At 40.9% G+C, this 27,261-nt stretch overlaps 1 protein-coding gene across 2 annotated transcripts; it reads right to left on the bottom strand.

Annotated features, from left to right (window-relative positions):
- Positions 1-19,803: 19,803 nt before the first annotated feature.
- On the bottom strand, positions 19,804-27,158 carry LOC139791302 (zinc finger protein 436-like). Of its 2 annotated transcripts, none has more exons than XM_071733379.1 (5): positions 26,613-27,158; positions 26,071-26,104; positions 23,661-24,293; positions 21,921-22,022; positions 19,804-21,840 (listed from the first exon to the last, which is right to left on the bottom strand). In XM_071733379.1, the coding sequence occupies exons 2-5, from the start codon at positions 26,084-26,086 to the stop codon at positions 21,527-21,529; spliced, it is 1,065 nt and encodes a 354-aa protein (XP_071589480.1). In that variant the 5' UTR covers positions 26,087-26,104; positions 26,613-27,158; the 3' UTR covers positions 19,804-21,526. The 2 variants fall into 2 exon arrangements, with proteins under 2 accessions (XP_071589480.1, XP_071589481.1); XM_071733380.1 differs by lacking the exon at positions 26,613-27,158 and adding an exon at positions 26,457-26,585.
- Between the last annotated feature and the right edge of the window lie 103 nt (positions 27,159-27,261).

Here is a 27,261-nt window from a genome sequence, read left to right on the forward strand (position 1 = left end):
CTTAGTTTTAGAAGGTAAGGACTTTCGTGTCCACTTGGTGTTAAAAATTCTTTATGTCAGAAGAGGACTATGGTGTTAAAGTCCAGAGAAACATTGTACATTAGCACCTCGAGACCCTACTGTATAGTGAGAAAAGTTTAAGGATGTTATTTCATAGGCATGAATAGGGGATGAAAAATAATTGTTTCCAAGATGTGTACACAATTAATACATCAGGTTGCTGGGTAAGCTCTTACCCAAGCAGTTTTGGGGTTGCCACGAACATTCTGACTTCATGACAAACACTACACTGAACTTCAAATGATGCCTCCAAGGCCATTTGGAAGTACAGTGACATAATGAAATCTACTTGATGAATAGCAGGACTAAGTAAAAGTTGTTTTTTTATTTTACAAGTACAACAGTTCTTACCTTTCCAAGCTCTTAAAAAAAAAGAAATGTTCTTGCTGGAATAGAATCTTTACAGTTAGGAACTTCAAGAGTAAAAAATCTCCAGCTGCTCAACGCAAATAAAAATCAAAATGCCTCAATTCCCTTGGCTGCTGCAGCAATTCTGTTTTCAAATGCATCTGCACAGCATACCACAAGCTCAGTCATTTCTCTGGTTGGCCTGCTGGATCTTGGCTCATTCCCCAGCACCACACAAAGATCTGTGACAGGTAGATTGTCTGAGCTTCTTCCAGTGCTCAGCAGGATCAGTCACCTTGAGTGCTGAGCACAAATTGTAATTGTTTCATGTTTCAGTACTTCCATTTTATTCTAATGACTGCAATTCCTTGCAATAATCTCATTTTCAGAAAATTTGAGTCCTAAAATTATATACATGTATATATACAACTAGGCTGGTGAAGGGACTCGAGCACAGGCCCTATGAAGAGAGGCTGAGAGAGCTGGGGCTGTTCAGCCTGGAGAAGAGGAGGCTCAGAGGAGACCTCATCACTCTCTACAACTCCCTGAAAGGAGGTTGGAGCCAGGGGGGGGTTGGTCTCTTTTCCCAGGCAACTCTCAGCAAGACAAGAGGACACAGTCTTAAGTTGTGCCAGGGGAGATTTAGGTTAGATATTAGAAAGAATTTCTTTACAGAGAGGGTGATCAGACATTGGAATGGGCTGCCTGGTGAGGCGGTAGATTCTCCATCCCTGGAGACATTTAAAAAGAGACTGGATGTGGCACTCAGTGCCATGGTCTAGCAACCGCACCAGTGGGTCAAGGGTTGGACTTGATGATCTCTGAGGTTCCTTTCAACCCGGCTAATTCTATGATTCTATGATATTCCCAGATACCTGTGTGTATAATTAAATATCAAACATAGGTCTCAAGACAGGACTGGTCAAAGTACTTGGCAATTATACATCTGTGGTTGAACACATTAGTGCACAGAGACACACACAGAATCAGGGACAGAGTGCAGGTCTAATCTGACTGGGGTCTTATCTCCTTATAGCTGGATTTCTGGAAAGGGAGAGGTATGAGGTTTTTAACATTGCTTGCCATTACAATTAAGTGTAACAGAAGGATAGTGAGGTGCAAACATGCTGTAAATGGTGACGTGCCATGCACTTGCCAATGGATGTAGGGGCAAACAAACTTAACAGAAGTAGGAGCCAGAGCTGCCTTGCTTTCAAAATGAAGCTAAACCATGTCTTACTTAATTTTTAAAATCGTACATACTCAGAGACCAAAACATTGGCTTTTTTTTTTCTTCAGACATTATTTTGAATGCTAAGATTAAAATATCTTTGAAACATACCTGTTCTTTAATTCCAAGAGGTCTATAGGGGGCCAAGACTTGGAGGCGGTAGATATGGATAGACCAGTATATTTCAGTTTGTCTGATCCTACTCAAGAAAAATGTCTCATTATAAAATAATTTTTAAAAAAACTTCACAAATCAGTTAGTTTTTAAAAGCATTGTTGATGCATGCTATTTATATGTACAGAAGTGTGAGCATCACAAATTCTGCAGGTCTGATCCATTGCTGCAGGCAAGGGAACTCACACCATCACTACAGCCTATTCCACACCATTACATTTCTCAAAGTTACATCTTTGCTAAGACATTGTTCCTAAACCCAACAATACTTCCACAATACCAACATCACTTTTTTTTTGTTCTTCTAGAAGTCATGCAGGTCCCAGATTCCCTCTGTCTACACAATCTGTTGTCTTTTTCTATCCCACACAGCTCTCTCATAAATTTTTTATTATAAGTCCTTTGTGATAAGTCCTGTTTTCTGTTTCAGAGATGAGGAAAAAATAGAGGAGGGTCCAGAGAAGACCAGGGGTGTCATGGTCCAAGATTAGAAGGAAACTGGTTCATCACAGCTTCATTGTGAAAGGAAAAGAAAGAGGGCTGAGCTTGACATTTCTCAGCCTGCAGAATATCCACAAGATGGTCCATTGCTGATGTAGGCTGAAGCAAAAGTAAGGTTAGGGAGAGAATGATGAGGAGAGCTCCCCCAGATTATACTGAAGGACTCCAGATAAAGAGTAGCTTTGCCTCAGCCTTTGTAAAAGCCTCCTACTACAGCTTACAGCCACTGCAGACTTACTCCTCCAGTCTTGCCAAACAGAGTTTAGCATGAAAAACAAAATCTGACTCATGCTATTCAAATTAGACAGAATTTTTTTTTCATTCTTCTTTTCAAGTTAATGGCACTCTTAGTGGCATTTGCTGTTGACTTTATAATGATGCTCCTTTATCAGAATGGCATTTTGTCAGTCTTGCTCCAGGCTTTGTAAGATTTATACTACATGTCCCAGTCCAATCAGAAAAGACAAAGATGGCAAGAGCTCTTTGTTGGTTTCTGGGTTTTGTTTGTTTTTAGAGAACAAACAGAGGATAAGCCTTTCAGCCTTACTGGTTTTGAAAATTAAGGACAGAGACCACACCTCATGATGTGGTCTTTCATAAAACATGAATAGATATTGCCTTGTAATCCTCTCTCACTTCCTCGAAACATAGCAGAGTTTCATGAGAGAAAAAGTCACAGCATTATCATGAGCCTTTCCTTAATGAAAAATATTTCAAATCGTGAAGCCCAAGGCATACATCAAAAACATAATTTTCACTTTATTAGCAAATCTTTTCTTAAAATGTCATTTCCCATTTTTTTTTATGTAAATGTGATCTTCAGGGAGGAAAAAAAAATCAGTTTTCCATTAAGATGTATTCATCAGGAAAGCTCAAATTCATGGTAAAGTACAAAGACTTAAAGGTCAACCTGCAAACTTTTAATATTTATATTGTGTCTTCTGACATTCTGATGACACAGTATTATCAAGGCCAATAATTAATTAAATAAACCAAGGAAACTGTATTACTATTCATTTTCCAAGTGAAAAAAAAACAGGGAGGAGGAAAATTATGTAATGTAGAACAGCCAGTCCTTAGCTGGTACACCATACGGTTTCAATGGAAGGGATCCCATCCAATTGTCCCCATCTCCCTCAGCTAAGGACAGCCAGAAATCACTGTTGTTCATTAAGAATAGACTCCACAGGATTTACTTCATAATTGCCAGAATCAGGATTATTTAACTCTGAAAAGTGCTGTGCCACAGTGGTACAGTAAAATTCTGGACTCAGCATTCACACCCTACCTACTGACCAGGACACCAAAGCAAAAGGAGCAATAGGTGCCTGCAGTGTCCCGTTCAGCTCTGTGACAGGGGCACACACTCTACTTTTGTTGTCAGAAGTGACCTGATAAGAATTCCCAAAACTCCCTGCAGTGCAGTCTCAGAGGTGACTTGCTCCTTCCAGGCAAACAGCACACACTACACTGCTAATCCCAAGAGCTTCACCCAGACACAGATGTAAAAGCCACATCAAAATTAGACATCAAAGAAATGCACCTTTTATGAAACTGAGCCAGAATAAAGATTAGATAAAACAGCACCGAGGCAATAATGCTGAAGTCTCCTTTCAGAGGCCACCTGGTAGTGATTTTCAGAGGCTTTCAAAACAAAACAAAACAAAACAAAACAGAGGAAAAATTCACTGAATATCATTAGCACTGTTATGTCTCCATCCCTACACACTGGCCTGGTCTATGTTCCAATATGTGTTTGGGTACCACTGAGGAAGAGGAGGGAGTGAAAAAAGAGCAACACAGATGAAGGTCCTCTGACAGGGATTGCAGGCACAGGGATACAAGTGACAGTCTGCCTGTGCAGGGATCAGTCTGCACCTAACTTAGGGCCAGGAAAGTGACTTTCGAAGCCACTGCTCAACAAAATCCACCCCTCCCCAATTTTCCTTGAACAGCGTATGCAGAGAGCTTTGCAGAGGGCTTTCAAGCAGAAATTCCCACCTCAGCTGGTGACCTGGCTTGTGTATTTCTGATTCACTCCTCTCTGCAAGCTCCTCCTCTCCAGTCAAGCTGTTTGGGCTCATAACCACTCCTGAGAGCTCACTGGTTTAGGAAGGTACATGGGGAAAGCTGCTGCCAAGATGCAACATAATTAATTGGCATAAATGTATATAAACAAGTTAGCGAAATCAGGGCTGGTGAAAATGCCAGCAAAAATAGAAAAAAGGTTTGTAGGAAGAGGCTGTGTCTCTATTTAGATCAGTAAATGAGAGAGAACAGACAAAAATTGAGGAACACAAGGCAATTGTTTTGCTAGATACAATGCTTGTCCTTTGCCACTGCCATTTGCCATTGTTTCTGACAGGATTTGCTGTACAAGACAACTGAAAAGCCCCCAAAAGAATGGGCAAGTACCCCAGTGGCTCTGCCTGTTATATATTGCCAAGAAAGTAATAGAAAGCTAGAGTATGGCACAATCTTGCAGAGAAAGGAAGGTGGATTTAAATTTATTCTTTCTCATTGCTTCACGCTTTCAAAAATGAGGACATTTTGGAACATGAGGAACTAAAAAGAAATTTACAGCTACAGATAGTAAAAACTAGAGCTTGTAATTGCAATAAATAAAAGTTTGGCCACTTAGAAGTACAGTAAGTTATACAGCAATTAATTTCTATGTTTATGCAACACTGTTTAAGGGAATTTTTTCCCCCTCACTTAGTCCTCTCTTCACAATCTGTGATTATTGATCATTTTAGCACATTTTGTCACTCTCCTCATACCTGCCCTCACAGCAGAGGCTGATGTGACAACTGGTCTGGGAAAAGAAAAATGTTAGTTGCTTCCAGAGGTCTTTGGACAGCTTGCTACCACTTAGCACCTCTGGGAAAACTGTGTTGATAAATAAAGGGCTGCCAGATAGGATATGCCAAGAAAAATAGTACCATTAAATCAGCAAGGGCAAATTCAGCAGTGAACAGACTAATAAAGTAAACTAACTTGAAAAGGCAAGTGAGGTTGAAGTCAGGGATTTGACATTCTGCATGTCAGGAAAACAATACACTACAACAGGGCCAAATAAGAGAAGTTAGAAAGCAAAAGAGAGAAATAAACAATTTTTTCATGTTGCTCTGGTGAAAGAAAGCAGATAAGCATAACCACATTATTTATGACATACAGTTTCATTTATTCCTAGACTCCAGTAACACAGATTGACTTCACCAGTTTATAACCCCAGTCAGACAACAGACCTTTTATTAGTTGTGACTCTTGTGAGCAAGGTTTTTGTAATCAAAACCTCTAAAGCTTTGGATGCTGTAAAGTAGTAACTTATATGGGAAGCCACACAGAATGCTCCTCCACAAACACAGTCTGTCTGCCCCATACTTCATGTGAGCCACCTTGAGTGGGGCATCAGTGTAAGCACAGCTCTGCTCCCACACAGGTTAATTAAGCAAGCAGAAGGAGACAGGACCACCCCACTGTGGGATTCTGGCTACACCACCTACTGCCTCAGCCCCACTGGCAGTAAATCCTACCCTTGGCTGGCAGAGGACTAACCCAAATATTTTTTTTTTCAAATGAAAGCAAACTCATTTATAAGAAAGCCAGGGCACAGGACAACTTGTAATTTTGTGCATCATTACATCCCAAACACAGAAAAATTTGTCCCAGAACTACAGAGGAACTTGGATGTGTTACTCTGTCCAAGTGAAGAAAGGGGGGCTAGAAAACACATGTTTCTCCTTTGGGTCCTGGTATCTTTATATCCTGCAGTGTCAAAGGGAAAGACAAGAAGACATCCTCCAAACACCTTGCTCTGCTTCAGGTGCCTGCCACACTAGCCCTTATCCTTTTTGTGTTCTTAGGGTCTTAGAAAACCAGCAATCAGGAACCTATGGGGAGCTGTGCAGGACATTCAACCCCTTTTATTTGTGACTTCATTCCACATCACCCAGCCATAGTGTGGGAAGTAGCCAAGGTTGTATTCCCTAAATTTAACAGTCCCCTAGTAAAAAAGTACTCATTGCACCACTTTCCACAGAGGTGGCTGCATCCTCTGGTGGGGAGTTCCTTAGACAAACCTCATGAGCCAGTTCTGGGACCTAACAGACATTCACAAGAATAAGTAACTAGCTAGACAGCAGCTTTAAAGGAAATTACATCTATTTGTGTCTAGTCTAACAAGTCAGTCAAATGGCTGCTTCTGGACAGACTGAGCTACTTATTCCCAGTATGCTGGCTTGAAAAACATGTTGTAATCTTGCATTTTTTTGTCTTGTATTTGTTTCATATTTTTAATTACATTACTGCCACGGTTTAACACTGGCACGGCAATTGAACCGAATAACAGATGTTCTCTATTAATCCCCTGATAAAGAAAGGAGAGAGAATAAGGGAAAGAGACTTAAGGGTGGGAAACTAAACTACACAACTTTAATGAAACAGTAATGATAAATAGGAAAAATTACTAAATATATACAAATATACAGGAAAATTGATACTACGTTACTCTCCCCTTTCCCCCAATAGCTCTAAGGTCACCACCAAGGCCCCAGGGCAGCCCTGGGAAAGTCCAGGCTGGGTTCCTGGAGTCAGCAGCAGTTGGGAGCTGGAGGCAGGAACACACAGATTCAGGCTGGCATGGATCAGGACCACAGGCAGATAAATGGACAGAATCCTCCCAGGATGCCAAAGCAAACAGGGACAGGTAAAGAGAGAGAAGCAGGAAGGGGTTTGACCCTCATGATACATCAAATTTATACTGAGCATGACATGTATGGGGTGGAATACTCTGGTCAATTTTGGTCATTTATTTTGTCCATTCCTCCCTAAGAGAGGGCTTCAGGTGTGACCTTTTTACTCCTTTTGAGGGCAAAATGTTCCTCAGAACTGAGCAGTGTCCTTGGTTCTGCATACCAGTCTCTGGCTATAACTATAAACATTGAGTGTTATCAGCCCTAGAAGCAGACACTGTCTGAGAAACTTGCTGTTAATTTCAGTAAGTGCAGCTACTTACAAGAAACTTATCTGAAAGCAAAACTACAAGACAGAAAATCACCTTTATCCTGGCCCAAACCAGGACAATTACCATGGAAAAAGACATCAGAGGCCTAAAGTTTGTCCTTAACTGTGAGGGAAAAATCTGTTTGTCTTTTGTAAATCTAGTCAGATTTTTTAATGGTGAGAGCTAACAAACCCTGATGAAACTTTGTTCTGTGATACAACCTGATCTGTAGTACAACAATACCTGCAAAAAGATTTAATGTTCAGCTTACCTACCACTCCACTTATCTTCACAGTAAAGTGCACAGGGTCAGAACATGTGGAAAGTAGGATGAAAGAAGTTATCTCCAGGTTATCCTGTATCACCAAACACTCTAATTATAATAACTTATCCTAATTTTTTTTCTCTCCTTCCACCACTCATTTTCTAGCTTTGCCACATACTCTTTCTCCCCCACGAGCCTCTGCAAGGTCTTCTTATCTCCTGGAGCTCCCTGCCTGGAGCTGTGCAGCTCATTATTTCCACCTCAGTACCGAGCCTGAGCATCTCTATTGAATCATCTCTGAGCCATTCTTCCCGATTCATCCAGGTCATTTCAAATTCTAATCATCTCCTCTGATATTTCTGCTCTCACTGCCATCTGCAAAGCTGGGAAGTGCACACTGTACTCCAACATTAGGGTCTCAAATTAAACTCCTAGGCAGTGCTGAACCTTCTATTTCCCCACACCACTCCTTTTCTCCCTTATCCTCCCACTTTTACCCTCACATCCTTCATGGTGAAAATTGTGCTCAGCTGCTACTGATAACCAACACTATGGGACAAATACAAACTCCTGTGCTCTTCCAGAGGAGACGACAGAGGCCTGCAAAGCCATTTGTGGATGCAAGCAGCCATCCCACCACAACTCCTGTAGATGCATCCCATCCCAGTTACATCTGCACCATCCCACCTCACCTCCTGCTCAGCCCTCCTGCCAGCACTCAGCCATTGAGCATCTTCCCAAAATAATGCTGCCTGCACTCACCAGCCTCAGGCAGGGTTGGCTTAAGCTGCCCAGTTCAGGTCCATGATATATCTTTTGCAGCAAGGGGTGATGCTGAGCCACCTAACCCCATGTGCAAATAGCAAAGCTGTGCAAGCAGAGAACTCTGTGAGCAGTTCAACCAGAGAGCAAGGAAATAGTATGGCAGGTTGGAAAAGCCTGGGCACTAGAGGGAGAAGCCAGCAGGGAAGAGAAACAGAAAACCAGAGTAAATTAAGCTTTCTCCCATGCCACACAACCAACAGCTGCACAGCCTCTGAGGATTTCTCCCAACATGTAAGGAGCTGACCCAAGGAAAGGTTCCAAAACCCACAAAAGTGCTTCCCCCTCCCCAGCCAGTTCCTGCCTGTACCTGGCTGGGTTTGCTCAGCCCTCTGTTCTGCTCAACCTGCTCCAGCTCCAGACTCCTCTGGTTCTTCCCACCCAGCAAATCTCCTCATCATCTCCACACACATCATGGGGACCTCAGCACTTGCCTATAGGTGACAGCTTCATTGGGGGTGCCTTTGGTACCCACCACACAGGGGCCTCCATTAGTGGAGTCATTTAGAGAAGTCCTGATAAAAAGACACAGGTAATTTCATATCTGTGGAAGGTAAGAGTCAAAACGTATGCCTAAATGGCATTAGAAATAAGGTTAAAATCTTTCCCAAGTCTGTATTTTGGATTGCTTGTAAAATGTATCTTTTTTTTTTTTTTCATAACTTGTGAAATATAAGTAAATTTGAGTTAAATGTATTGGCACAAGCCATAGCAGAAAAGAAACTGAAACATTACAGGATTTTTTTTTCCACAAATTGACAAAACTTCCATTTCAGAAGGGAAGTTTTTACCTTCAAGTCTTAGCAGCAAATATCCTTTTATCAATAAATCCTTTCCAACCTTCAGATTTTGATACAAGCTTTCCTTTTTCTAAAATACACTGGTAATGCAGAAATGAGAGGATAACTAACCCTCCCCCTCAAAACAAATAATGCACTTCCAACCATTCACCTTTATACTGTTACCAGTACTGCCAATAATTTTTAGTCCTGTTCATGTTATTTTGGTAAATAAAAGAGAGCAGAACATTTTAGATATAGTCCTTTTACTCTATCACCTTATTCAACACTATTACCTGTCTTTTTGTGATGGAATTTGCAAAGTAACAGGACTTTACGGGCTAATACGGCTTAGAAAATCTCCAAAGCAGCGACAGCATGGAACTGCACTCTCAGAACTGATGGAAGGTGCTACAGCTACAGCCAAACCTTTACTTTCCTGCCAGGCTACCCCTGGATAGTGGCACAATATGTGCCCTGGCTGAATGGCCAAACTCTGTGGTACCAGGTGTTAAATCTCATGTTGCACGGGCATTTTGTCATTGTCAGAATCACACCTTTTTGACTGTGCAATTAAGTTCTCTGTTTTCATGGATGACTGCATACATGTCATAAAATTAAACATTTAATTACAAATTTAGCACAAGATAACAGAGGAATTCACTTCAGCACACTGATTCTGGCAACCCAAACCTTTGCTAGTATTTTTATATGACAGGACAGCAAGATGTTTGTACGTTAATTATGCTCTATTATATCATTTAGCCTGCAGCATTCCCAATAAAAAAAACAAACTTCCCTGGCATAAATTACCTATACTAACCCCACATTTCTGTGGGAAAACTTATGGAAATTGTAAGACTAGTCTTAGTTCGGTCACCACTATAAAAATATCATCCAAGTCATATGCCTTTGTTCCTTTTTTTATAGGCAGAATTTTCCTTATAACAGATCCTTTCATTTCCCGCTTTACCTGCCTTAAGTGTCCAAATATACAATATTGCACAATTATTTTTTCACTAATTTATGTGCTTAATACTGTTAAAAATTACATTTAGTCCATCTTTTATATAGAAGGATCATTTCCCTCACAGAGAACAAAAATTCATTTTGTTACAACATATGAAGAATATTTACCTGTTCCTCCTGGCAAAGAAAACTGGTTAAATGATTTAGCCACAAAGTTAACAATGTCTCATTCAGCTAAATAAAAGGGAACAATCCTGAAGTCCTTAGCAAAGATATAAGCAAAGGTTCTTCACATGGGCACTAATTCTAGTCATTCACTGACAGAAATTCAGAACCAAAGGTGGGTGAGGAACAAGTTCTAGGGAAAAATAAAAAACCCACAAAAGTATTCCAATTATTAAGTTTTAAACAATATCACTTAGAAATACTGATTATTAACTCAAAAAGTAAAAATAATGTAATACAAATATTGCATGAAAAAAATGGTTTAATGTTATGGAAAAAAAAAAACAAAAAAACAAACGAGGGGAAAAAGTCACTCTGAACACATAAATTCTTTTTCAGATGGTAATAAACAGCAGTGGGTGGCCAGCCAGCTGGGATTAAACCTTGCACATAGATCAGTGAAGTCAAGGTGTAAGGAAAACAGTCTTTTGTTACCTGCAGGTGCAAACCTCAATAAGAACCCAGGTTCACTGCCAGAAGAACACTGCTCCAGGGCAAACCCCATCTCTTATTCTCTAATCTCTAGCAAAAAGCTGAATTACTATGAACTGAACTGTGGCAAATATGGTAAATAGATGTACATAATTTATCATCCTCCCCCTAGGCAGAAAATTTGCAATGTTTTAATTGTTCTCAGAACATGCTGTCTTCTCTTGCTCTTCTTCTTCTATTCCATGCCTGCTGGACTGATAAAACATGTTAGAAACACCTGAGGGACCTCAGCAATGCTGAGGACCACCCAATGATATTATTTATTTCAAAGGCTGAATTAATGCCAAAGAAAGATGCTGTAATGACATTTCAAGAAGGAACTCACTTTACAGAACCTCCTGTCAACTGACCTCGGTGATGGATGAGGTGGGATAGGATTTCACTCCGAAGGAAAGGCTGTGTCATTATGCCACCATCAGGGATTCACAGGAAAAGCACAGAAGAAAAATAGGAAGAGTGGAAATATTGTTTAAAAAAAACTTGGTGGTTCAGTGCTTCAGCTATCTCAGAGTGACAAGACTCTGCCATTACTTACTAATTTTTTTAGTAACTGCTTAATGGATCTCCTACAGAGTTTAGGCCTTTTTTCAGAGAAAGCATTTGCTGAGCAGGGATGCAGATTGGCTGCTGCATGTCTAATTTTCAGTGTATCTAAAAATCACCCACTTCAAGCCTTGTAGTGACATGCTGAGACACTAGTAGTGTGCCCAGGTGGCCAAGAAGGCCAATAGCATCCTGACTTGTACCAGGAATAGTGATAGTGTGGCCAGCAGGAGTAGGGAAGTGATTGTGACTCTGTACTTGGCACTGGTGAGGCCACAGCTTGGGTACTGTGTTCAGTTCTAGGCCCCTCACTACAAGAAGGACATTGAGGTGCTGGAATGTGTCCAGAGAAGAGTTATCAAGATGGTGAGTGGCCCAGAGAACAAGCCATGCAAGGAGCAGCTGAGGGTACTGGGCAGATTTAGTTTGGAGGAGGCTAAGGGGAGACCTTCATTGCCCTCTACAGCTACCTCAAAGGAGGCTGTAAGGAGGTGGGTGTTGGTCTCTTCTCCCAAGGGAGTAATTACAGGACCAGAGGAAATTGTCTGAAGCTGCAGCAGGGAAGGTTTAGATTAGATATTAGGAAAAATTTCTTTACTGAAATAGTGGTCAAGAACTGGAATAGCCTGCCCAAGGAGGTGGTTGAGTCACCATCCCTGGAGGTATTTAAGAAACGTGAAGATGGGGCACTTCAGGGCATAATCTAGGGGCAGAGATTGTAGGGGGTTGGTTTTTCACTTGTTGCATGCGTGTATAGTTGGACTCAGTGATCTCAGAGGTCCTTTCAAACCACAATTATTCTGTGACTACATTTTAGTGGAGGCAGAGGCACTGCAATACATGAATTTCTAGGTCTGCCCTTTCAGCATGTATGCCACAAAAGCAACTTCATTCCTGTTTGTGACCACAGCATCTTGGTCATCTGAGGGGAAAGCCCTCAGAACAATTATTTTGGCTGTCCTGACCTACATGACACTTTTGCTATCGCTGTTTTTTTTCTGCTGCTGCTGATTCACAAAAGGGTCTAGTGGGGAGCTCTCAGCAGGTTTTGTCTTGAAGATGGTCTTGGTAATGCCCTCTGCCCTTGCGGCATAGCAGAGAGGATGCCTGCACCTTCTCCTCCTCCTTCTCCAGAAATGCTTATCATGATGAATGGGAGATGACAGAGAGGAGTGGGAACACTTCCATGCTCTGCTCTCTTCCCATTATCTGAATGGCACCCAACTTGCCCATAGAAATGAAAAGAGGTCTATCTAGTTTATAACTGGCAAACACTTTGGGGCAGCAAATAGTCTTCAAGAAAAATGAACCAGATCATGAAAACAGCCTTGCACTGAGGAAGCTGACTGAGAAGGTCACAGTTTATTTTTTCAGAAAGTCCACTAGAATATTGTGATCATTAATTTAAGTTCTGCACTAGATGACTCCATCTAAATGCCAGGATATCATGGCTTTTCTCAGCTTCCTGGTTACCAGAGAAATAGGAACACTAGATGTTTATCTTGTCCATCAGCTGTAAGATTGTAATAGATCACACATCTTGAGGAAGAGTCCCATGTGCCTCAGGACACCCCCCAACTCTCCTGCTTCTAGCACCCAGTGCTTTCATAGTACTGAAGCACAGATCCTATGAGGAGAGGCTGAGGGAGCTGGGGCTGTTCAGCTTGGAGAAGAGGAGGCTCAGGGGAGACCTCATCACTCTCTACAACTCCCTGAAAGGAGGCTGGAGCCGGAGGTGGGGGTTGGTCTCTTTTCCCAGGCAACTCTCAGCAAGACAAGAGGGCACGGTCTCAAGTTGTGCCAGGGGAGGTTTAGGTTGGACATTAGAAAGAATTTCTTTACAGAGAGGGTGATCAGACATTGGAATGGGCTGCCCTGGGAAGTAGTGGATTCTCCATCCCTGGAGATATTTAAAAAGAGACTGGATGTGGCACTCAGTGCCATGGTCTGGTAACTGCAGTGGTAGTGGATCAAGGGTTGGACTTGATGATCTCTGAGGTCCCTTCCAACCCAGCTGATTCTATGATTATCTATGATTCTATGAAGAAGAAATCCACCTGCTTTAACATGAGAATATTCTTGTCCAGTCACCATCATTTTGTATTGACCACAGAACAGCTGAAAGAAAGAACTTGTTGGAACCAGTCAGGTTCACAGAGAAGACCAACATGTTGTAGATAAACAGATAAGAGTGTTGGCATCTCATCACTGCATCAAAATTCCCTTCAGCAAAAGATTTAAGTCTCTGTGTTTGACATCACTCCATCAGTCCTGTGGCTTCATGCTAATAATCAGACAAGGACAAATTTACCTACAGATAAGGTAGCAAGAAAAGAGAGAAGAGGAATAGATCTGTCAGATGTCCACATACAGAAGATTAAGAACTCTGAAATTTATGAATTTTGATACTGACTTAAGAGAAGTGAAAGAAAATGAGAGAAAATATCCCAGATGACATCCCCTGTCAGGAAAGGAAAGTCAAGAGTGCATCCCTCACTTCTGCTCAAGAACCCAAGAAACATAATGCAAATTTGCCATCTGCCATGCCTTTACCTCCACACTGCATACATATGTTTAGGGTCAGGCCACACACATGTGAGTGGGTGCATGTGTGTGAGACTATGAGTGAATTAAATCCATGAAAGAATGTGAATGGGTAGAAGCAAATTGCTTTGAGAGATCATTTAAAAAAAGGAAAAAAAAAAAAGTAATGGCAATGAAACCAGCAGGAAAGCACCTTTCCATTTCCATAAATTCTCACATTGGATTAAACTAATTTGCTACATTAGCTCCCACCTATACAGCAAGTGGATGATGTGGCTGAATTGGTGTTAAGTAAAGCCATAGGAGAGGAAAACACCCTGCTGTCACATACTGTGGTAAGGCAGAAAAGGGGCAGAGCTGATGCAGAAAATGATTGATGAGTATTAGTGATACAGAGAACTACTGAGATACAAGGAATAGAGGATATAATTCTTAAAATGAGTTAAGCAAAAGCCCTCTTTTAATCCCAGTAATATTCAGAGACTCAGCAGAAAAGGGGATTACTATAAAAAGCAAACCTATAAAATGATCTTTCAAACTTTATAATGAAAGGACTTCTAAGGAGCACAAAGACTGAAAGGTAGTCAGATTATTTTTTAAGCTATTTTTTCTCCAGCTTGCAGCCAAGTAATCAGAAGTCCACGTACACTTAATGCAGTTACACACTTCAATGGTAGAATTCCTACTGACTTCAGCAGTGAATGGATTATGTTTCTGTGCTATACAGAAATGCACATCCACCAAAGTAAAGTCTGCTCACTAACCTCCTCCTGCTGCAATGGAGAAATGTGTGAACTGAGTCAAGTCCTTGATGTGCCAGTCCTTTATGCTTTCCAGAATCTTACAATTTGGCATAACATCCTTGGTTTATGACAAGGCTTATTTTGAGATTGTGTTTTTTCCCCCCTTCTTCTCTCTTCTTTTTTCTTCTTGTTAAGAGCAATACAAAACTGGTGGGAAGGAGCTTTTAAAAAATGTGTCCTGTGAACAAAAATCTAAATCACCATCATCACAAAAATGTGAACACTGACAACAGAAATATCAATAATAGCCATTTAAAAGGCCTAACTGATTTTTAAGAAGTAGTGTGTATTTATTTATGGAGAAAGTAACATGACATCTAGCTTGTAGAATAGCAGAATGTATTAATAGTATTTTATACTTTGTTTTACTTTGAGGTAAAACTTACCTTAAAGATGCCTTGTGCAGTAGCGATTACACACTGAAGTCCATAATCTTAAATTCTTTAATTTTTGAATAACATAATACAACATTTTTCTGCTATGGAAGTATTAGTTTTGCTATTTTTAAAACTGAGGTTTTGCATTACTTTGTGTAAAATAAGTAAATAAATAAATTGGTACATTTAAAGAATGAGAACCATAATTTTATATCTTTAAGGACTTAAAAGGGTTTAACAGAAAGCTATGAAGTGAGGTGGGAAGGTAAAGCATGAAAAATTTCCCAAAAATTGTCATTTCCAGAATCCTAGACCTGGGGAATTCAAACTAATCTCACTGTTTATCCTTGTGAGCCAGAGATCTGAACACTGAAAATAACCCAAAAGAAAAGGGCAAGGAAATGAATCACGATGGGCTGTTTTCCTGTAGCTTTCATTACCAAAAGGCTGCTGGAGTACTTTTGGTTTTCAGCAAAAAAATTTAAAAGCTGGACATTTTAAGAACAGTTGGACAGAAAGCAGCTTTCTGAGAAGTCAGTTTTTCCAGTTTGGGCTAATAAAAAGAAAATGTATTCTGCAAAGAACAGGCATTGATGCCCCAGGGTTGAGAGCTCAAAGCCCGGCAGCTGTAGAAGCAGCAAAATCACTAACAAATTGATGTTCATTCTGCCCATTGCAGTAATATGCATTTTAAAAGTTAGATTTGACAGTTCCATACTTCCTAGTCTGCCTATATGCTGCATTTTTATAAGACAGACTTTTTATACATTTGTGAACATATCAGCAATGTTAGTATTGGCTTTTATTATATAAACAGTCTATTTTAATCTAAAAATAACCAGAGATTATGTTGTCATGCTTCAGTGGCTTTAAAAATGAAAAGGAAAATGGAAAAGAATCTAAGTGTGCTTTGGAGAAATAGTTATTTTGCCCTCTATCTTCCTTCTCTCTTAATATTTTCACTTGCACTTGCAGACTGTACAGAAGGCAAAACCAGAAAGATACCTGGAGAGGGAAAAAGTTTCCACTGAGAAGATGGGATGTTACTTGTTTTTTAAAGGTCCCTATAAAACAGATGTAAGGAAAACATTTCATACACGTTATAGAAATGCTCTGTAGCATGACTCTAAATATAATAACATGCTGTAAATGCATGAGGTATATATTCAAGGATGCTGTGATTTGAATACTTGGCTGCATCATAATGAATATACAAACAAGGATATTGGAAAACAGAGCAGTGTAGCACACAGGTGTATTTGTAAGAGAAATAACATATTTTAAATGTTTAAAATTCAAGCATATCTAAAGAAAGAAATCCAATGTGCATTATTTCATTTCCATCTATAATGATTATTAAGCCACTAGAGCATGGAAAGATTTTATATCTTCATGTCAAGTCTCAGACATTGGCTACTAGAGGCTGTATTTACTAGATGGACAGTTGTTTGATGTCTTTAAGCACTGTCCCATAAGATGACCTGGAATCTTTTGTTTTCATCATTTTCCAAGGCATTTTCTCCTCACCAAAAGATAGTATTTGACCCTCCTAAGCCTACACTGTGACCACTATAGAGCTCCTGGGTCATATTTGGAAATGTGCTTGAATGGATGAAAAGAGGGAGCATAAAGTACAGACAATGTAATTGCAGAAATGAGATATCTGCAGTCTCATAGCACTGACAGTAAAATCCTAAGGCAGGTAACTCATTGGGGAACAGGCAGTGGGAAGCCCAGGAGTTTCTTAAATAACATTAAGTGAACAAGTGCACACTCTCTCAAACTAGAGGAAAGATAAAAGGTGAAGAAAATCAACCTGACAAGGCACAAATTTCCCCACTGGTCTGAAGTCATGAAGAGGAACCACACAGGAGGTGAGAAGTAGGTCAGATTACATCAAATAATTAAAGGGGGTAAAAAAGCATCTGCATGTATGGCAAGCAACAAAAGGTAATGCTACTAGAAAGAACATCATGAAAACATTCTAGAATACTGCTGATTGGAAGACAAAGACTATAGGCAGAGCTGATACTCTGTTCAGTGAGATAGGGGGAGGAAAAATAAATTAAAAAAAAAAAAAAAAAAAAAAATCAACAGAAGACACCAAGACCTGTGTCTTTGCTAGAAATAACAGCAGAAAGTACATCCTCAGCTCAATACCGGCAACAAAAGGGTAAGAACTGAGTTTAGAGTGGGTAGAGGTTACAGAGTACTTTTTTTTAATGTCACCTGTAAACTTGATCAAGCTGAAGTATGCTGGTAGATATCACAGACAGCTCATGAAAGATGGGCAAGATTGTAAAAGATAGACCAAAGGAAGTATGAAAGGAAAAGATGAACCTGGAAACTATTTTTAGTGAGCCTGACTTCACTACAGGAACAATACTGAGACAAGTCTGGAAGTCACATAGAATTTTAAAAGGATAATAGACAGTCTAGGTTTTCAAAGCCAAATTATGTCATATCAAATTTCCTCTTACAATAGAGTGAGAGGCATTGTTAAAAACAGAGGAGTTGAAGATGGCATACAGTCAGTGCTTTAAAAGGTTTTTGATACTATCTCACAGTGATTCTCATTAATGAGCTGAGGCAAGAATACTATAAAATGAATCCAAAACTTGTCAGATCATCGCAATGCTTATTTGCAATTCAATGGTAATCTGAAAGATTGTATTATGTTACCCCAGATGAGAAGGATTTGATTCGTTAATAATTTGAATGATGGGATACAGAGCACTTTCTTCAAAACCACAGCTAGCCACAAGGTGGGAAGGCTGCAGGCACTGCCAAGGGCAGGGTTAGAACTCAGAATATTCCTGTTCAATTGGAACAAGACTCCTACTTAAGTTAGCAAAAGTGGTATCTTGCACCTTAGAAGTACTTGTACAGATAGTTGCATGGATTTACTAGGTTGACTTCAGAAACAGTTTTCAAAGGAATTTTATGTAAAAAAAGAAACCACTATAACTATTAGGTTACCATAGTCAAGGATTCAGAATTACAAAATGCCATATCAAAGCTTTCTATCCACTTCATGTATTACAAGCAGGTTCTTTAACTACTTGCATGCTATTTTTGCATGAACTACTAGATTATTCAGTGAACTTGATGGATGAGAAAACTCTTAGAGTTTCTTTGCTCCTCTTACCCCTTTTGGGGGGGGGGCAGGAGTGTGTTTTGCTCTATTTTGTTGTTGGGTTTTTTTTTTCCTGATTCAGCTGAGGTTTCTTGGGGCTGCTTTTCCTATATTGCCTTCTCCAGTTTCTGCCCACACTTCCTTTCTTTCCCTTGTGCACACAGGGAACAGGCACATTTTCTTAGATTGGCTTCGTTTGTCATGATTTTCAGGATTACAGCTTTGTCTTCAAAATGAGAGCCACTGTTATCATTAAGTAATCACAGTTTTTAAAGAGAGAACAAGCCAGTTACTAGTTTTGCTGTAACTGGAACAGCAATACAGCACTTTAAAAGCTCACTAAAATGTGTAAAAAGAGTAAGTTACTACATAACTTAAGACAGGCATCATCTTCCTCCTCTGATAGCTTATAGAGGGTACAATTCTGCCAAATTCAGTGATGTGTTCATGGATATCCCACATCCCATTCATAAAGGCAAAAGTCTGGTAACTCAAGAAAAAAACCAAAGAAACCAAATGACAGCAGCAAACCATACCTAAGGGCCCTTAAAGACACTGATGAAGGCAAAGGCCTCAGTTCCAAAACAATTTGTACCAATCATCCTCACAATTAGATACACAACTCCTGTGATCTGTTTATTTTTCCTCCTTTGATCTTAGAGAAAATAAGATGGGAGAAAGCCCTCAAAATCATCTGGTACCTACTCGGGCACTACTTAGTTTAATATAGTTCACATGGACTACCAAAGATGTCTTCTCCAGATGATGCAAAAACATTGCTTTCATCAGAAAACTATTACTGAGCACACTACGTACAGTGAAAAATATCCAATTTGAGTGACAAAATTAAATGTACAGATGAAGTGCCTTACAGAAGCAGATGAACATGATGTCAAACCTCCAATCCTAGGATTTGAAAGCTGCCAGAGAAGCTTTCATCTCCTCCAGATTACCTTTCATTTGTCTATGCACTGTCCAGTCCCCAACATCACACAGACCTGCATGGACCAAAGACTTAAAATTCATCAGGAGAGCATCTGTGTCCATATTTCTGGACACTCCAAAGCTTTCCAGTACCCCTGGCAAGCTATCAGATATTGCCCTACACACCTTTTTACACCAGTCCCAGAGCACTGCAAGGAAGTAAAGAAGGCAAAAAGTATTCTAGATACCTTCCAACATGGGTAAGAAGTTCCAAAGCCCCACCCCACCTAGGAGCAGGAAATTTTTAGCATCTAAGGTGCTTTTTAGAACTACTTAAATGCTTGGGAAGATGAAGACTTTTGGCATCTATCCTCATGTAGGAGAGAGGGGTAACCCAAACCTAAGAAGTAAGATGGTTACTTGTGCTCTTCAATATCAACACTTCCTCCACTGCCCAGTACATCTGCAGTTCAGAGGTTTCCAGACTTTATCTTCAATGTCAGAGAAGGAGCCAGGGAAGGCACATAGAGTAAATAAATTCCAGTTCAAGGTACAAATGTCTCAGCATTGGTGCTCTTTCACAAAGGACAAAATTTCACCAAAGATTCATTTTTAACAAAAATTCAACACTTTAATACTGAACATCTTAAACACCACAACACAAACTTTAACCATTGCTTTGAAGATGGGATTTTTCTTCAAAGCCAAATGAAATTATACATCCAAGAAATTATGAATAGTACCCCAGAGTTACCATATAACCTTAAAAACTTATTGGAGCTCTTAATCTAGAGTCACATGACTTCAGTATACTCAACTGATGGAATACACACCATGAACACTTCAGTACAAGTTCACATTAAAGGAATGCCCTGCCTTTAAGGCCTCTCAACATGGCTTAAATTACTATCCTATCAAGTTAAGACTAATACAAAAATCTACATAATAGGAACCAGTGTGTGATTTTCTCAGTCTTATTCCAAGAGTCTTATGTGTTCCCACAGAGTTTTCTCTTTGGACCACAATCTGACATCACTGCACTGTTACCAGCAAAACAACTTGCTAAGGGAAATAGTCCTTCCCATTCCCAAAAATCTAAATCATATTATTAATTACTAACACTGCATCCTTTTAACAAGACATCATAAAAAAATACCACCATAAAACCAACAAACCACAAACAAAATGGCAGTTCAAGAGAAAGACTGCTTGGATCAGGCACAAGCCCCAAAGTTTCTTTATCCCAGCAGCTGTTCCAAGGTACCTTTTTTAATTTTTGAATCTCAAAGGGTATGACAGTGTTACCAGCCTGTGTCACTAATAGAAACAAGGAGGCAGAAATTACTAACACTTCTTAATATTCTGCACCTTCTTATTTTTCAAGTCCCTGGGTCAGAGGCCTGCAGGAATGAGGTTCAGGGGAAGGAAATGATCCCTTCTCCCCTCACACTGTAGACTTCACAAGATCATGCACCTGAGCTCCTCAGTGTTCCATAAACAAATGCTAATTATTTACCTTAGTCCCACCCTCAATGAGCTAATAGGCAACAGTCAACAACATGTAATAATCCAAATAGGATGTGACAGAATATCTCAAACCAGACTCAAGTGAGTTCACCTTTGAACAAAAGAACATATGTCCTATAAAACCCTTTGGATTATCCTCATAAACTCTTAATAATCGACTTGAACAGCAGTCTTTTGTCAGAGTTGTTTTTTTGGGGGAAGTTGTTTGCTCGTTTTAAACAAAAAAACAAGTACTTTTTGTAGTTTTAGTAGTGCCTTCATCCAGCCTTCCTGAAAGAAGGAAGCTTTTGCAAACAGATGCTAGGAATATAGGCAGAGTTAACTTGAACACCTTTCCCTAAGCATGTTGTTTACCTCTGTATAAATCAGATTTAACAGGAGTTGCTGCAAGCATCCCTGGTGATTTTATCATTAGCTTCAGCTCATTAGGAGAGGTTCCATTTCACAAGTACGTATTAACTACATGTCAGTTAGAAAAATATGCTTAAGTTTTAGGCATTATCTGCTATAGGGATGTTGCACCTAACTACACCCCAGTGTCTTAAGCTGCCTGGACAAAACACATAAATGGCCAAAGTACCTGCAAGTTGCAATGAATGAATAGTCAGTGGATTTGATCAGCTGCTGTTAGCTGATGCACCTGAGACAGATATCTTTCCAAGTCTGAGTGTACAGTCAGCACCTTCACAGGTACTACATGTTCATTATCACAACACAGAGATCACATATACGAGTGAGAAAACAGTACCAAAACAGTAGTGACATTTGTTTACATTGGATGGATTCACAGCACAAAGCTGGTCAGGTTGTAGAAGCTGCAGGATACGGAGAGGTTGGGAGCTGAGTGGTAGGCACAACTCCAGAAGTGGATGACTGGGAAAAGAGACTGCTGGCATTTTCGGGGAGTAGACTGCTGGGATTAAGAAGGGGAAAAGTAAGAGATGCTGCTGCAGCTGCCTGCCGTCCTAGCAGAAGTCCTAAACTGTAGACGTTTGAATTAATGAGATCATTGCCTGGCAGGAGGATATTCAGTTGTTTCTGAATTTCTTGAAGGACCTGCAGCTGACTTTGCTGATTGAGAAGAAGCATATCCATATTTTCCCTCATTTTCTTCACTGTAGAAAGAGAAGAGAATGCTAATGCTTGCTATGCAAAAATACTTTACATGGCAATTTAGAAGCCTTTTTATACTTACACTCTTCAAGAAAAAGATTCAAGTGATCCGCCTCCTGTTTCTCTGCACCACACCTCTGCTCTTCTTTATGATGCAGAGATGTAAATTCAGAACAGTTTGCATCTAAAAGGAAGACAGTGTAAGTCAAGAGCCCACTTTATCACCAATTGCTAGGTTAGCATTTTAAATATGCTTGCACACAAGGAAAAGGCAGCTCAGTAACATCCTTTCCTCTCACCTATATTTTAAACCTAAAAACTTAAAACTTCATTCAAGTTACATGTTAGCCCAAACTAAGCCAAATCAGAACAAAGATGAGGCAGATACAGCCCCAGAAATATTACAGACTTGGGTACTATCACAACCAAGACATCTTCCCCTGCACTTTTGTTTTTGGTTTTTTTGGCGGGGGGCGGGGAAGGGGGGAGGTTACTTGGGGGGGCTGGTGAAACAGCAAAGCTGGAGCAAGGGAGCTGAATAGGATAGCTGAGGTTTAGTAAAAATGTGTTTAACTTGTAAACATGCAAACTTCTTCTTTGAGATAATAGAGAAATCAAGTTTCATTCCTAATCCACACCCTGGAAGACCATAAAACCAATTTCACTGTGGAGCTTCAATTAGAATGATGCAGTTGCTACAGTTATTCCTGCACATTGGTTTTGAAGCAGGTATAGTATTAGACTAATCTGAAATGAACTCTTGGTCTGAGTAAAAATGATAATTTTTTTTCCCTTATGAATTATAAACTCTCACATCTAAAAAAAAACAAAACCCCACAACCAACCATGAAAAGCCCACACACACACACACAAAAAAAGTAAACACCAACACCACAATATTAGGAGGTTCTCTACGTAAGGAACTCTGTTTTGTCATTTCTTTATAATGTCATTATTATTATTCATTATAACTTCATTATTATTTCCACTATTAAGATGAAAGGCTTTCCTGCTCAGAATTTTTTTTTCAGGAGGAAAAACGGAATAAACCAAGCAAAACCCAGAAAGATCTCACACATAAAACATGTTCTTATAGGGCCTCATATCTTTAATTGCCCTGCTGTTACATGAGCTGGTGGTCAGGACCCCAACAGCCAGAACAATTCCATAGGTGACTGGGAAAGACCCAAGATTAAAAATTACAGTATTTTTTACTCTCCATTTAAAGTTACAACAACAGAAAGAAACCACAATGTCATATTTTATCCAAGAGCTTCTGGTCATTAAACCAACATTGAATATTGCAAAATCCAGAAAACTTCCTCCTTTAAACTATTGTCTCACAGCACCTGCTATGTGACGAGTATTACAGAGGGATGGCCAGAAGAGACTTCCCACTTGAGACAACAAAAAGCTGCTCATTTAATATCCATCAGTAATAAAATATAGCTGATAGAGATTACCAAGGCCCTGATTCACAGTTTAAATCCAATTCTCCAAGTTTAGTATTTTGTTGGCTAAGCACTTCTGAAGATCTATGGCTAGACAACAGGGAATGCTATGAAGCAGGAATTAGTAGGATCCAAGAGCTATGAAGAGCATAACATCCCAGGCAAAACCCGAATTTCAACTTTGGCATTTTCAAGGCATTTCTTCAGATGACAGAAATAAGTATATAGGACAGGTATAAACAAACCGACACCACTCATATCCTTAGAAAGGAGGCAGAAGTGTTTGGGAACAGAGAGACCACAGCATCTGATACATCCCCCGTGAGTCTGTGCAGCTTGAAACAAAACCCAACAAACAACAATTCAGTTACCTGCTGTGTGTTCACTGGGTGCCTCTCTCAAGTGAATTTGCTGATGTTTGATGAAGTTGGCACACAGACGGAAGCTGTTTCCACACTTAGTACATGTATAGGGCTTCTCATCTGCATGGACTTTTTGATGCTGGAAGAGAGCTGCACGTCCACCAAAGCTTTTCCTGCATGTGGTGCAGGAAAAGGCTTTCTTTTTTGCATGGGTTTTACGGTGAGTGACAAGGTTTGACTTCCTGCTAAAGGTTTTCTCACAGTCTTTACACTTGTGAGGCCTTTCCCCTGTATGGACTCTCTGGTGCAATACCAGGTTGGCCTTCCTGCTAAAGCTCTTCCCACATTCTTCACAGTCAAAATTTTTTTCTCTAGTGTGGGTTTGCAGGTGGCTCAGGAGCCTCGAGTATCCCTTGAAGTCCTTCCCGCATTCTGCACATTTGTAGGGTTTCTCTTCTGTGTGTGGTTCCTGGTCTTCAGTGATGGGGCAGAGGTCTTCGGAGTCTCTTTTTTGGCAAGGGCTATCATTACAGGCTGCCTTCCAGTCTGGGCTGTGGGCTTCGGGTAGCTGAGGCAGTACATCTTGCTTAGGATCTTCAGGGATGCCTCCCTCTTCCACGTAGTCACTCAAAATGCAGTCCCCTAATGGAGTAAGAGAGAAATCTGTCACTCCTTCCCCAAGACAGATAAGCTGCTCCTTGTGAAATACCTGAATTTCTCATCAACTTTGAATTTATTTTCACCAACTTGCACCAGATGCCCTTTTCCAAAGAGGAAGGGAGATTATGAAGATTTGATACAAGAAGACAAAGTGGCCCAGGACACCAGAGAGGTAAAAAACCCTACCTCTTCCTTCCTCTCCCCATTTCCTTGCTCTGCTTCCCCTCAGAGAATAGCAAAGGAAGACTGACAAAATGAGGGAAGAGAAAGGAACCTACTGAAACTTCTTCCCCATCACAAATACCTACTTTTAGCTATCTGTTTCTGCAGACTTGGCTCAGAAGCCTTCCGGCCTGCTGAATTAGTATTAATACTCTCTTTTACAGCTGTGCATTTTGGCAGGGAGGCTTCAACAAAAGAAGTCTCAAGGTTTGTTAGGTAAAATCAACAGGGAAGATAAGCTTGTTTCTCACTTGTCTTAGCTGATATTTACTAAAAAAATTTAAATTACTCCTTTTGCAAAAGGAAAGGACATCAAGTTTTTTTTCCCTAACTGTCACAAGAGCAGTTGTAATTATTATTAGGGATATTGTGTATTCATGAATTAGAAGTCAAAGGAGTTAGACTTTTATTGATTAAAAAGTTAACTAATTGACAACTACTGCTATCTCTTCCATCTCTAGGTCTAGCAAGACACCTATTTTTCTTATAGTCACAAGCTAAATAAATTGCATTACAAGATAGCTCACAGGTTACATTCAAAAAAGTTGTTTTTTTCCTAAAGAATGCAAGCTACACATTTCACAAATGAGTATGTATGATCATCCACCCTACAGTATTGGTTAGCTTACTCAACTAAATTTTATATTTTTATCAGTTCAGCATTAATAGAATTGTAAATATTATCTGATGCACACTCATCCAAGCTTCATTTTTTGAAACATCTTCAGACTTACTATTAATTAAAACAGAGGACTTAAACATTAGCACTTCTTATTTAGCATTAAGTCAGTTACTTATGCTATATACACTTCCATTTAACACATCCAAGTTTGATTACTTCACTTACAGAAAACCCTGCCTTTTTACAGTCAAGGTAAAAGTCATGCTGTGCTATTTCTATCCTCCTTCTGTGAAACCAAAGAATAAAATTCTTAAGTAACATGCCCTTGACTTGAAGAAACAAAATGCTATTTACATGGTCACAACTGCCAAGATCTAAATACCAGTGATAAAAGAAAACCACATGCACTGGGGGAGGCACACTGATCTCTTACATCAAGGAATGATATAGCTTTCTCCTTGTGAGAGAAAGAAAACTCCCTCTCACAGGAGCAGTCATTCCCTCACTCTGCTTGCTGACTATTCCCAGAAACCCATGAAGACATCCCAAGTCTCGAAGAGCAAAAGGGGAATGAAACAATCCTCCATTCCCATCCAGCTACTTCAAGGGAGTCAAGCATTTCAGATGCAGCTGTGGAACTCCCTCAGACCTCCTCATCCACAAAAAACCCTGAAAAATAGAAGGGTGCTGGCTCTCCTTCACTCCAAATTAATTACACTGTCTTATATAAAGCATCATTAGAAACCCACAGCAGAAAGCAACACAAAATATCCCCTTGCCCCAGCCTAGCAGGCCACACCATCCTACCACCCCAGGACAGAGCAACCAGCAAAGAAGGAATCCAGTGTCGCCAGCACCACTTGGTGGAGCCTCAAGCTTCTTTCCATAATTTAAGCAGTAGAGTTCATCTCTCACCTGTATGTTCTGCCATATCAGTTTTCCCAGGCTCCTGGAGAAGAGAGAACACAGGCTTTATTGCTGGCTCTATCTAGGAGAGAAGTGAGGAGACCTGGAGTATGAAACCATCCCCCACAGATGGGAGGAGAAGGGGGAGGGCAGCCACAGGTGCAGGGAATTTTTCAGCAATCACGGGCTGCCTGAAAGGGCACAACCTGCCCATGCCCACTGAACACCACTTAAAATGAGAGATGACAGCTGGCTAGGAAGGCCTGAAGATTGGTGACTTGCAACTTGGAAAGTTAGCCAAGAGACCAGAGTGAAGGAAAAAAAAAAGAAAAAAAAAAGGCAGCATTATGGAACCTCAGTTTCCCTTCTAACACCAAAACACCAACACACCCAACCTGAGGGCTGCGAAGGCTCCTGGCACAGATCTCGCTCCCCTCAGCCTGAAGACCTCGTGTTCCTTCACACTAAAACACTCCCTTCCCCTCCAGCTTCAGGTTTCCCCTTTCCCTCCAGAGCTGCTCCTCCCCTCCCCAAAAGCCTCCGATAAGCACCTCAAGCCAAGCCACAGGCCTATTTTTTGGGATCCTCCCAGGTGCCGCTCCGAGTCCGTCCCTCCGTCCCCTCGGGCTCCCAGGCGGCCTTCTGCCCCGGGGGCTGCGCCTTCGCTCCTCCCCGAGCTCCGGCCGAGAGGGTGACGGACACTGGTACCGGGCAAACGGGACGCCCTTACCCCACCCCTCCTGCCGGGGGTAGGGTGGGCGAAGATGCAGGGCGGCGGGTCCGGGCTGCTCCCCGGTTCCGACCCAGCAGTCTCTGGGCCGCCTCCCTTGGCGCTCGGCCAAGGCTGCCGATTCCCCGTGGTCAGGCAGCCGAGACACCCCGGGGAGCTCTGCCCGGGCAGCGCCCGAGGGACGTGGGGTGCCCGTGTCCCTGAGGGAGGGGGAAAAGGGTGCCCTGGAGCCTCTGCTGCTGCCTGCTCACCTGGCATCTCTCGGGTTTGCCCTTCAGTGTCAACACCCCCTCGAAATATGGCAGGGGCTTTTCCTTAGTGAGCCATGGTGGAAGCTGGGTGCTCTGGGGTGACTGTGGTTCTTTACTCGGGACACTTTCAAGCTTCAGGTTCACCCAACCTCACCATGGGGTCACTGTGAGAGGGGGACCGTTTTAATTTACCACAGGCACAACTCTGCTCCCCCTTCG

This window comes from Heliangelus exortis, chromosome 1, assembly GCF_036169615.1.
Source record: "Heliangelus exortis chromosome 1, bHelExo1.hap1, whole genome shotgun sequence".
NCBI classification, from domain to species: domain Eukaryota; kingdom Metazoa; phylum Chordata; class Aves; order Apodiformes; family Trochilidae; genus Heliangelus; species Heliangelus exortis.

Coding starts and splice junctions, on each gene's coding strand:
- LOC139791302 (XM_071733379.1), bottom strand. Junction 22,023..23,660: donor ACCCAGTGAACACACAGCAG/GTAACTGAATTG, acceptor TCTTCCTTTTAG/ATGCAAACTGTTCTGAATTT. Junction 21,841..21,920: donor GAATCTTTTTCTTGAAGAGT/GTAAGTATAAAA, acceptor CTCTTTCTACAG/TGAAGAAAATGAGGGAAAAT.